Here is a 12,515-nt window from a genome sequence, read left to right as displayed (position 1 = left end):
CGGGTTGGGTTTCGTTTGAGTTTGGTGCAGATAGTTGTGGGGTGGTTCTTATTGTATTTGAGATGGATGTGCCGATGTTGAGGCAACACACAAATCACTAGGAGAATGGACCTCATGTTGTAGGTCTGTTGCCATGACAGCTTTAGTTATTCCCATTCCCATTCCCAGTACCACGAGAGGGGCTACCTGAACAGGGAAAGCTGACAGAAGTAGTCCCAGTACATTCACTGCTGTCTCCATATGTGCCTCGGGCCAGATCCAGCCCGGATGGTAAGTGGATGCAGTTCCCAGTAAAATCAGTGGATTCCCGACAAGTATGTCATAAAGCTGCAATGGCCAGAAGGGACCATTATGACTGTCTCGTCTGACCTGTATAACACAGGCCATAGAACTCATGAAGTAATTTCTGCACCGAGCCCATAACTTCTGTTTGACTTATAGTAGATCTTTTAGCAAGACATCCCGTCTAGCTTTAAAGACTTCAAGTGATGGAGAATCCATCATGCCCTAGGTAAGTTGTTCCAGTGGTTAATTACCCTTAATGTTAAATTTTCTCCTTATTTCTTGCCTGAATTGGTCTAGCTTCAGCTTCTAGCCATTAGATCGCATTTATACCTTTGTCTTCTAGATCAAAGACCTATCACTGTCTCACTATCCAAAATCTATTACTTTTTTCAGTGGGGGATCACTTGTACTAATGTGTGGCATTTCCATTGCAGGCCTGGCGGAAATATGACACAGACCGCAGCGGGTATATAGAAGCCAATGAACTCAAGGTGGGGAATGACTGAAGAGTGTCTTGGAGATATGACTTTAAAGGGCTGTCCTGTTGGTGGAGGCTATTCTAGGGTGGCATTTAGACCATACCATAGCTCTCCTGAGAGTCGTTCTCTGAGAAAAGCAGTTTGTGTGCATGCCCGCAGCTCTTGTATATCTTATGATTACTCAGGCTATCAGAAGCTAGGCTTGATCGCTTACACTGTCCCTTTGCAGCTCCTGATCACTTCAGCCTGCATTGTACTTCACAGTATAGTGCCTACTCCTGCTGCCATTGAAGTCAAATGGGAAAACTGTCATTGACACTGGCAGAAGCAGAGCTGGGCTCTCAGACAGATGTAAGACAGCTTCAGTCAGAGTCTCCCATTAGAATAGCTTGGGGAGATGAGCTGATAAAGATCAGCGGTCTGCAACTGTTCAGAAACAGTTTGCCCAGTGACTTCTCTGCAACACCACTGAATGCCAATGGGGTTGCACAAATGCAAGCAGTAGAATCTGCACTACGGACCCACTCCATGATGGCACTGCATTGTCTTAAGTGACCACTGTAAAGCAACCCCAAAGTTTCCATGGCAGTTTGGTGTAGTCTTTAAAGAGCCTCTGCTGCTAGGTAGGCAACTGATTTCTGCTTTGCCCTGTGGGTGGTGGCTGAAGGCAGGTTTCACTGTGTATTGTCTATATTACCCCACATTATCAGACTGTTTGCAGACTGCCTGTGTTAACATATTGATCTTAAAATTCCACTGACTGTGATCGACTGGCTTCTGCAGCGCCCGTGGCCTCATTTCAAGAAAGCTTCATTCCCTTCTTAACTATGGGCTGTTCCTGTGAAGTGCTTAGCAGCTTCAGTTGCCATCAGCATCCAGGAGTGTTGAGGGCTCTCTGCACCGTACAAACCTGAGCCTACTAACACCAGCTGTTCCGGTCGCTCTCACTGTATCTTAGGATATTAGACATGTACAATGCTGGAAGCTGCCCCATACGCCTAGGTTTGCCTTACTCAGTGGGTTGCTGAAGTGCTCCTGATCTCAGAACCCTTGTGAGAGACGGGGCACATAATTTGGGCCAGTCCCCTTGGCTGGGTGCCATGTACCTTTCAGAGGGTGAAGAGCCAGAACCAGATAATGCCAGCAGGACATTTTGAGCCAGCTCCTCGGCTGGTGTAAACTAGCATGGCTGCACAGGAGTCCGTTAGAGCTGTGTTGCAATTTACACTACCTTTGGGTCAGGGTATTTCTCAAGGCACATAGAATGAAGCGGGGATCAGGCAATTCCCATTCTGGAAGGGAATTTAGAGCTCTTTGAAGAAGGTTCCTTTGGGGGTGATTCAGAGTGAGAAATGCCTAATCTCCAGAGTGATGCTGTGAGAAAGAAATGCTCACTGTGGATCACACCAACAAATCTAAAGACAAATTCCACCCCGTGGAAGTGGGTCCAGCCCCATTGATGTCCACGTATACTGGGGCTAAATCTGACCCCAAGAGGCAGGAGGAGATGCTACTTCCTATGGAGAATGTGAGGACGAGGCAGTCCACTATAGGCACTCATTCTCAGGTTTACTCCTAGAGGAATTTGTGCCAAGCACTCTGCTGCTTTGAGACTAGCACAGTGATGGGGGTGCCAAGGTACTAGCCAGTGACCACTGCGTCCCTGTGAAGTTCCCACACTAACATTTTCAGACATGCTCTTGCGTTGTGGCTATAGCCCTTGACTGGACAGGTGTGACGCGTCTCTTTGCAACCCATCAGTGCCATTCCTAGAGTGCCCAGCAGTGGACGTGCCAGTGAAGAAAAACAAAGGGCCTGTTGTTACTACAGCAACCCAGGTGGAGTTCTGCCTTGGTAAGCCAGGGTTTGTAACTGTGACGAATCTTACACGGTCCTCTCCTCTCGCAGGGATTCCTGTCAGACCTCTTAAAGAAAGCGAACAAGCCCTACGATGAGCCAAAGCTGCAAGAATATACACAGACCATAGTAAGTGACCCCAATCCCAGGGGAGGGGGTCCTGCTGCTGCCTCCCCTGTGGCAGCTGCCCCAGCTCCCTCCATTCAGAGCCCATTTGGCCTGCGGAACCAGCTCAGAGAAGTTGTGGGGACGAGGAATCAGTCTGCGTGAGTCCAGCTGCCTGAAGAGGGACACCAGCAGAAGGGTGAAAAGCAAAGGGGTTAGATTAGGGAACACAGCTCCTCTTCCCACTGCTAAAATGAGAGATGCTCCCCCATCCTCCCCCTGGTTTGGGCAAACAGCCCCCCCACACACACACCCCTCCTCCTCTTCAGCGGGTGCAGTGAGAGCTCCCCCAGCCTGTGTCCACTCCTTTCGCCAACGTGGGGAATGTGTCCCTCGCCCTCTCCTCCCTCCACACCAGTGCCGGAGCCCATGTGCCGCAGTGCAGCTCCTGGCCTCACCGGGAACTCTCTCTTACCGGTGTTGTGGTAACACCAAGAGGCCTGCTCAGGCCCCCGCTGTGCTATGCACTGGACACACGTCACGAAAAGCCAATTCCTGCCCCAAAGAGCTTATGGCGACTGTAGCAGAAGCACTGGGCTGAATGATCTCTTCTGCTTGGGCTGGGGCCATTCTAGTTCTGTCTCAGGACTCGGAGACTCCCCAGGGTCACTAGCCCTCGTCACCGCTACCATCTTCCAGCCAAAAGAGTGGATGGGATTCCCAGAGCCTGTCAGAAGTGCTGCTCGATCTAACAGCAATGGTAGGCCCTCAGAGGGCTGGTGCACTCGTTCTGCAGCACTCCCTGCCCTGACTCCCCCAGGCAGAAAGAAATCTGGAGCAGAGACTCTGCTATAGGAGCATGAGCAGCACGCCCTTGGGCTGGGCCCTTCAGTCACAGGAAAGGGCAGGCTGGGGCCAGCGCCGAGGGTTCTGGTACTAGCCTGTGTCTAACCGCAGAATGGCTTCCCCCACTGCCCCAACAGGTCCGCTCTTCGCACGAAAGGGGAGGTCAGTGTCTAGGCCCCCAGCAATTCCTTGGCCTCTCTGCTGAGATTGCCAACAGAATCGGGCTAGTGGCATGTGATGTGGAAAGTGGGGTGAGACTGTCCTAACGAAGAGTGCGCCAGACTGGAAGTGTGGAGAGCGGGGTCCTAGTCCAGCTCTGGCACTCACCTGTGAGGTGACCTTGGGCAAGTCCCTTCCCCTCTTGTGCCCCAGTTTCACGGTCTGTATAATGGGGATAAAGATAGTGGCCTCCTGTTTATATTGCTTTGAGATCTACTGATTGAAAGTGCTATGTGAGAGCTTGGTGTTGTTAAACCTGTCACAGGCTTTACTGAGTGTAAAATGAAGACGCACACGTAACAGGCCCAATCTGTCCCTGGGGGTTGCCCATTGAAGTTACGCTAGGGAACAGTTTGGCTCTACGTTTTCTCCCTACAGTTCACTTAGCTATAAAATCAAGCTTATCTGGCTGATGAGAGCTTTCTTCCTAACACACCCTAAACCAGGCCTGCCCTCCTCCTAGGGTTGCCAACTTTCTAACTGCTGAAATCTGGGCACCCACCCCCACCCTTTGCCCTTTCCCTGCCCCTTCCCCCCAGACCCCACCCCCAAGGCCTGCCTCTTTCCCAGGCCCTGCCTCCCGCTCGCTCCTCCCCCCTGTTGCTCACTCCCCCATGTCCTGGGACTCACCTACCACCTGGAGAGCTGGGCTGGGAGGAGCTGATGTGGTGCCTGCCTGCCTGCCTGCCCGCCCAGCTTGGGGCATGGCGGGGCTGAGGGGGCTCAGTCCCTGGAGCAAGAGGCCAGGGTGGGAAAATCAGGGCAGAGCGGGGCGGGTGGGGGCTGACAGGATTCCCACACACACCCCAGTCTGTCTGCTGGAGATTGCCGAGAGCCAGCCAGCCACTTCTCTCCGCGAGCAGAGAACAGCTCCTCCAGGCTCCAGCTGCTGCATTTCCCGCCCTGTACGGGCAGAGTCCTGTTACTGCAGGATTCCCTTTTTGACTGAACTTTCTGGTCGAAAACCGGACATCTGGCAACCCTACCTCCTCCGTGACTGAATTAAACAGGCCCCATTTCCCAGTCCCCAGTAGAAAGCTGGCATTGTGGCAGCTGACCCCCTGCTTTGCCAAAGGCTTAGCTGCAATCCCAATTGGGGCTGTTGGTGGAGGGAAGAGCCGGTCACTAACAGACTGCTGGTTTGTGTCCCATCAGCTGCGGATGTTCGATATGAATGGGGACGGGAAGCTGGGCCTGTCGGAGATGTCCCGGTAAGGGTCCTCTTGCACTGCTCGCTACTTGGGCTTCTTAGTCTTCCCCCTGCAAGAGCCAAAGAAAAATATAGACCCTCCCCCCAGTCAAACCCATCTTCCCCCGCTGCTGAATTACAGCTCCATCTGCATGCAGCCAGGCATCCTCTGAACTTGTTCTACAAGCCACTCCCGTCCTGCCTCAAAGCCATTCCAAACAAAGGGCTTCAGACCCGACTGCTATTGAAGTCCAGGGGCCTGGCTTCCTTCCCATTTGCACCAATGGAGCTCCACGGAGTTACTTCTCCTTCACACTAGTGCCAGAGAGGAATCAGCACCAGGAATGGAAGAGACGACTATGGCTTGCCCAACTGCAGAAAAAGCATTCCATGAGGCCTAATGGCATTGGCCTTATGGCCTCTGAAAAAGAACAACATTAATCTCCAGGCCTGGGCAGTGGGGAGCAATTACCAATAGCTCCAGCCTGGCAGACTGTAGGACAAACAAACTGCTTCCTGCCCAATTCTGTCCATACACCTCAATCCCAACTTGTAGCACCCATTGCTATTCCACTTCTGGCCCGACTCCCCTAATCATGCCAAATCAGATTGCAGACAGACATCCACTGGAGTCTGGGCTGTGACCATCCTATCAATCTCAACAGCTTTTAACCCTCGGTCTCCCTGAGTTGAAGACCTTACCCTTCCTGAGAGGCAAAACAGTGAGGCCTCCCTTTTAGAAGCTGGTTGGTGCAGGCTGTAGGCCCATCTTTACAGGGCTCCACTAACTAGCTTGAGTGCAGTACATCCACAGAAGAGCAGGCAAGGCCGATCGCTCCAGGGCAGCATCTGAGCAGAGCTCTGAGGATGATACGCCCCGTGGCTACATGTGCCGGGTGAGTGTCTCCTCTCAGCTCCCTATTTACCCTTTCACAATCTCTCTGCAGACTCTTACCTGTGCAGGAGAACTTCCTACTTAAATTTCAGGTAAAAAAAATTGCTCTTCTTTTTCCCATGTGATTGTATTTCCTTGCATCCTTCCCTGTGTGCGTGGCTCATTTCTTTATTCTTTCTGTCATTGTCCAGGGAATGAAACTAGCGACCGAGGAATTCAATGCTATCTTTGCATTTTATGACAAGGTAAGAGGCTTGTGTGGATGGGGTGGGGAAGAAGGGGAAGCACAAGGGGATTTGAAATCCTATGAGCTTGGTTCAGGAAGAACTCTTCCTAGCACTTTATTTCCCCTGTTCTCTCTAGCCTGCTGCAACTGGGAAAGGCATTTTGGCATTCTCTCCCATTCACCGTCATAAAACCAGCACAGAATAAAAGATCCTCTAGCCAGAGTCTCTGCTGGTCTAAATCTGCAGGGCTCCATGAAGTTGCAGCATAATTATGCCAACTGAGGCTAGCTGGGGTTCTAGTCCACAGCATGTAGACAACTGCTCTGCTCATGGAGGGGGTGTGGAGGAGACTCTTGTTCCAATGTGAGTAGGGGAGTTCTGTCTGTAGAGGACAGAAGAGCACATTTTAAAGAGCCTATGAATCCTGGGATCTGCTGCCCACCTGAACACAGGGGACTTAGAATCATAGAATATCAGGGTTGGAAGGGACCCCAGAAGGTCATCTAGTCCAACCCCCTGCTCGAAGCAGGACCAATTCCCAGTTAAATCATCCCAGCCAGGGCTTTGTCAAGCCTGACCTTAAAAACCTCTAAGGAAGGAGATTCTACCACCTCCCTAGGTAACGCATTCCAGTGTTTCACCACCCTCTTAGTGAAAAAGTTTTTCCTAATATCCAATCTAAACCTCCCCCACTGCAACTTGAGACCATTACTCCTCGTTCTGTCATCTGCTACCATTGAGAACAGTCTAGAGCCATCCTCTTTGGAACCCCCTTTCAGGTAGTTGAAAGCAGCTATCAAATCCCCCCTCATTCTTCTCTTCTGCAGGCTAAACAATCCCAGCTCCCTCAGCCTCTCCTCATAACTCATGTGTTCCAGTCCCCTAATCATTTTTGTTTGACTTGTGGATTTAGAGACAGAATAATAATGGAGAATGAAATCCTGCTTTTTTGGACCACTGCTGCTGCTAGCCGTTATAGTGAGTAGAGCTGGCACCAGCCTGTATATAGGGCAGGATTCTCCTGGCACTTATACCAGTGTAACACCCTTGATTTCAATGGAGTCATGCCCATGGGCTCTGGACCAGGCCATATACTCAAAGCCTTTCTGGTGCTAGCAATGAGCTTTGACTCAGGGCCTTACCCCAGTGAGAGTGGCAATGTTTGCAATGGCTGCATCATCACATTATGAACACAGTCAAAAGTGAAACCAATTCCCCACTGCTGCCCTCTGGACTCAGGAGAGTGCTGCTCCCAGCTGTGTCAGGTTTCCTGTAGCTTCCAGGCCCCCAAACCTGTGAGTGATCCAGGGGAATGGCAGGTCTGAGCTGTTCCTGGGTGGTTGACAGCAAGGCCACTGCGGCCCTAGGGAGCAGAGGCAGGGAGATGATTGCAGGGCCCTGTGGGTTGGATGAAGTGTGTCCTAATGTGTGTGTATTCTCCTGCTCACCAGGATGGGAGCGGCTTCATTGATGAGAACGAGCTGGATGCCCTTTTGAAAGACCTCTATGAGAAGAACAAGAAGGTGAGCTGACAAGGAACAAATGGAGACAAACCTAAGGGCTGCTCCTGTTAAAGTCAGTGGGCAAATCCACTAGAGCAGCTTTGCTCCCTAGGTCTGCCATAGCAGCTGTTGCGTCCTCCATGACTAGTCTTTGTTTTATGGGTGGATGAAGTGCAGGGCAGTGCCTTAGGCACGGATAAGTGCATCACAGCGTCATCTTTATGCCAGCAGCAAGCATGGGGAAATCCTCTTGGGGCCAGCCGGATGGTGGCTGCAGACCCATGTGGTGCACAGAAGGTACACTGGAATATCTGGCCCAAAGTTTGCCATGCTGGAGCCCTAGCTGGACCGGTCATTTAGGGTTCAATCCTGCAGGGTGCAGAAGGTAGGCCAGAGTGCTAGTGCTGGGCAGCTGATCAGGTGGGTTTGGGGGAAGCAGAGCTCAGTGGTTTGAGCATTGGCCTGCTAAATCCAGGGTTGTGAGTCAATCCTTGAGGGGGCCATTTAGGGATCTGGGCAAAAAATGGGGACTGGTCCTGCTTTTGAGCAGGTGGTTGGACTAGATGACCTCCTGAGGTCCTTCCAACCCTGATATTCTGTAATAAGCCTGCACAGTGCTCAGCAATGTCTGCCCTGAGGAATGTAGGAGCAGTGGAGGCCAGGCGCTTGAATCACTGTTGCCCTGCACTTGCTTGGCCCTGTGCAAGGTGCTGCTAAATCAGAGTGGCACAAGGAAGCTGCTACTTCCAGTAAGCAGGTTTATTATTAAGCAGCTCCAACAGCAGAGGCTCATGGTTTTAGATCTGCAGGGATTGAACCTGGAACCTGTGGATGACCCAGCCAAGGAGCCATTGCACTGTGCAGTGGTGAATATGGCCCATTGCCAAGTCAGGACATGGGTGCTTACTTGCAGGCCACTCAATGCATAAAGTTTGCCTCTGTGCAGAGGCCTGTGCTCCACTGAAGTCCCACATCTGCTCTGTTCTGAAGAGTTCATAGACTATCAGGGTTGGAAGGGACCTCAGGAGGTCATCTAGTCCAACCCCCTGCTCAAAGCAGGACCAATCCCCAACTAAATCATCCCAGCCAGGGCTTTGTCAAGCCTGACCTTAAAAACCTCTAAGGAAGGAGATTCCACCACGCCGTCCTCCAGATCATTAATGAAGATATTGGACAAAACTGGCCCCAGGACCGATCCTTGGGGCACTCCGCTTGATACCAGCTGCCAACTAGACATGGAGCCATTGATCACTACCCGTTGAGCCCGACGATCTATCCACTTTCTATCCACCTTATAGTCCATTCATCCAGCCCATACTTCTTTAACTTGCTGGCAAGAATACTGTGGGAGACAGTGTCAAAAGCTTTGCTAAAGTCAAGGAACAACACGTCCACCGCTTTCCCCTCAACAGAGCCAGTTATCTCGTCATAGAAGGCAATTAGATTAGTCAGGCATGACTTGCCTTTGGTGAATCCATGCTGACTGTTCCTGATCACTTTCCTCTCGTCTAAGTGCTTCAGAATTGATTCCTTGAGGACCTGCTCCATGATTTGTCCAGGGACTGAGGTGAGGCTGACTGGCCTGTAGTTCCCAGGATCCTCCTTCTTCCCTTTTTTAAAGATGGGCACTAAATAAGACTTTTTCCAGTCATCTGGGACTTCCCCCGATCGCCATGAGTTTTCAAAGATAATGGCCAATGGCTCTGCTATCACATCCGCCAACTCCTTTAGCACTCTCGGATGCAGCGCATCCGGTCCCATAGACTTGTGCTCGTCCAGCTTTTCTAAATAGTCCCGAACAACTTCTTTCTCCACAGAGGGCTGGTCACCTCCTCCCCATGCTGTGCTGCCCAGGGCAGTAGTCTGGGAGCTGACCTTGTTTGTGAACACAGAGGCAAAAAAAGCATTGAGTACATTAGCTTTTTCCACATCCTCTGTCACTAGGTTGCCTCCATCATTCAGTAAGGGGCCTACGCTTTCCTTGGCTTTCTTCTTGTTGCTAACATACCTAAAGAAACCCTTCTTGTTACTCTTAACATCTCTTGCTAGCTGCAACTCCAGGTGTGATTTGGCCTTCCTGATTTCACTCCTGCAACCCCGAGCAATATTTTTATACTCCTTCCCTGGTCATTTGTCCAATCTTCCACTTCTTGTAAGCTTCTTTTTTGTGTTCAAGATCATCAAGGATTTCACTGTTAAGCCAAGCTGGTCGCCTGCCATATTTACTATTCTTTCTACACATCGGAATGGTTTGTCCCAGTAACCTCAATAAAGATTCTTTAAAATACAGCCAGCTCTCCTGGACTCCTTTCCCCCTCATGTTATTCTCCCAGGGGATCCTGCCCATCAGTTCCCTGAGGGAGTCAAAGTCTGCTTTTCTGCAGTCCAGGGTCCGTATTCTGCTGCTCTCCTTTCTTCCCTGTGTCAGGATCCTGAACTCGACCATCTCATGGTCACTGCCTCCCAGGTTCCCATCCACTTTTGCTTCCCCTACTAATTCTTCCCTGTTTGTGAGCAGCAGGTCAAGAAGAGCTCTGCCCTTAGTTGGTTCCTCCAGCACTTGCACCAGGAAATTGTCCCCCACCCTCTCCAAAAACTTCTTGGATTGTCTGTGCACCGCTGTATTGCTCTCCCAGGAGATGTCATGGTGATTGAAGTCTCCCATGAGAACCAGGGCCTGTGATCTAGTAACTTCCGTGAGTTGCCGGAAGAAAGCCTCGTCCACTTCATCCCCCTGGTCCAGTGGTCTATAGCAGACTCCCACCACAACATCACCCTTGTTTCTCATGCTTCTAAACTTAATCCAGAGACTCTCAGGTTTTCCTGCAGTTTCGTACTGGAGCTCTGAGCAGTCATACTGCTCCCTTACATAAAGTGCAACTCCCCCACCTTTTCTGCCCTGCCTGTCCTTCCTGAACAGTTCCCCCTAGTGCGGGGGGAAAAAAAGAGGAGAGTTGGATCTCTCCGCGGTGGGGAAGAAGGAGTCCGTGGGAGGAAGCTTCGTGCTTCTGACTCTCTGTGCAGGGGTGAGGGTCATTCTAGCCAAGCAGTTGTGGCCAGAGTACAAACAGCTGCTCCAGCTGTTTTTCAGAGTCCAAGAAGTACTTAAGGAAAGAGTACAAAGTGAACTACAGCAAGTTTGTAGGACAAATGCAGAGACTGGGCCTGATTTACCCATCTTATTCCTGCTTTACACTGGGGAAACTGCCCTGCTCTCAGTGGTGTTGCAGCAGCCTACCACGGTGGAGTTAGAGTCTGTGGGCCTGGCCCCCACTCAGTAATAAAGCAGCTCACCTCTTGCTTTCAGACACCACCGCTGTCCATTTCCCCTTGCTGGCTGAGTCACATTAGCCCTCCACCCAAGGGTCTCCTATGAGGGGTTCTGCTCCCTCCTTCTCAAGGTCTCCCCACTTCTAAGCTTCCTCCCACGGAGAGGTCTAACTCTCCTCTTTTTCCCCCCACACTAGGGGGGACTGCCACAAGCCACCTTTACACTGCCTCTCTGCCCAGCATGCTTTGCTACCAGTCTACAATGCCCATGCTCTCTGCCACTTACAATCCCCCGAATCCTTCTGCTCTGGAAATAGGGTAGCCAGGTGCCCAGTTTTCAACCAGAAAGTTCAGTTGAAAAAGGGGACCAGTGTCCAGTCAGATCTACTGGCAGGTACTCAAAGTCTGGTTGCTGTAGATGAGGGAGGTGCTGGGTCTTCACCTGCTCCAGCCCCCCCATACTCAGCCGTGGCTGCCTCCTACCTATGTTGGGCAGCTGCAGCGCCCAGCCCCGGCTCCACGGGCGAGTCCCTCCTGATTCAGGTAGGAGGGGTGGGAGAGGAAAAGCAGTGAGTGACCGGGGGGAGGGGGACAGGGAAGGTTCTGGCACTCCTGGTGGAGTGTCCAGTTTTTAAATATTACCAGGTTGGCAACCTTATCTGGGAGGTCCTTGAATTCCACTTCAAAGGCCAGCTCATCCCATTGAAATCTAGTCCTGTGTGTGCAGCCATTCTATATCATGTTCCTTTCTGTTCCCGTCTGCCAGGAAATGAACATCCAGCAGCTCACCAACTACAGAAAGAGCATCATGAACCTCTCCGATGGGGGGAAGCTATACCGCACGGAACTGGAAATTGTACTCTGCAACGAGCCCCCCATGTAAAGAGGCACCAGCCCCACTCCTCCAAAACCTCCCCCACCCTGCCACCTTCTACAAAGATGACTAGAGAGGGCAAGCGTGAGTGGATGAGGAGGGAGAGCAACTGGATGGGTCTCTGACCAATAAACTCCAAACCCCCCAGGCTAGACTTGCTGATCTGCTTGTGACCCGGGTCGCAGAAGCTTCGCCAACAGTAGTGAGAGGGACAGTGATGCACGACCTCATCCACCAGTGGCTCTGTGATTTAGGCTAAGTGTTCAGTAGGGTGATAGTCCAGTTCTCTTCCTGGATACAGCCTGTGTCTCTTGCATTGGCGTAGTTTGTTTCCTGTACATACCTGAATCTGGAGTGAATAATTTGTTTTTTGGTCTTTTCGAGTTCTGTCTTATTGTTTACCAAAGAACAGTTTACAAATAAACTTAGTACTGCTATCGGGGCTGACAGGCTGCGCTTGGATCTCTTTTCTCCGGGACGATGAAGGCCACACCTGCAAGCAAATAAGCACTGGGTTTTTCAAAAGAGCTCAGTTTCCAGTGTGGAAAAATCCAACTGGTGCTTAAGTGCTCAGCACACTGGGTGCTGCACTCAGTTGAAAATCTCTCCTAAAGAGTCACGGGTATAGAAGGTGCTGGGTACTGAATAGAACTGTTTGGAAAGTGGTGGTGCTTGGGGAGGGGTGCCACATAAAATAGAGAGGTTTTGGGAGGGGGAAAGAGGTGGGGTGTTTGCAAAAAAACCCAAAACTGATGTTGTGGTGCATA

At 51.1% G+C, this 12,515-nt stretch overlaps 1 protein-coding gene across 2 annotated transcripts in view; it reads left to right on the top strand.

Moving 5' to 3' along the window:
* Nucleotides 1-12,190, top strand: part of CALB2 (calbindin 2) — a 73,847-nt gene extending 61,657 nt beyond the window's left edge. For both annotated transcript variants that reach the window (XM_073307153.2, XM_073307152.2), the window contains 7 exons: nucleotides 720-776; nucleotides 2,673-2,750; nucleotides 4,947-5,002; nucleotides 5,928-5,967; nucleotides 6,067-6,120; nucleotides 7,554-7,625; nucleotides 11,641-12,190. In XM_073307153.2, coding sequence (XP_073163254.1) covers nucleotides 720-776; nucleotides 2,673-2,750; nucleotides 4,947-5,002; nucleotides 5,928-5,967; nucleotides 6,067-6,120; nucleotides 7,554-7,625; nucleotides 11,641-11,757 — 474 coding nt within the window. In that variant the 3' untranslated portion in view covers nucleotides 11,758-12,190. The remainder of the gene's footprint in view (nucleotides 1-719; nucleotides 777-2,672; nucleotides 2,751-4,946; nucleotides 5,003-5,927; nucleotides 5,968-6,066; nucleotides 6,121-7,553; nucleotides 7,626-11,640) is intronic.
* Nucleotides 12,191-12,515: the final 325 nt, after the last annotated feature.

The sequence above is a fragment of the Lepidochelys kempii genome, chromosome 12 (genome assembly GCF_965140285.1).
Source record: "Lepidochelys kempii isolate rLepKem1 chromosome 12, rLepKem1.hap1, whole genome shotgun sequence".
In the NCBI taxonomy this organism is placed as follows: Eukaryota; Metazoa; Chordata; order Testudines; family Cheloniidae; genus Lepidochelys; species Lepidochelys kempii.
Note: the sequence above shows the minus strand (reverse complement) of the source record. Positions and strands in the feature narration are given on the sequence as shown.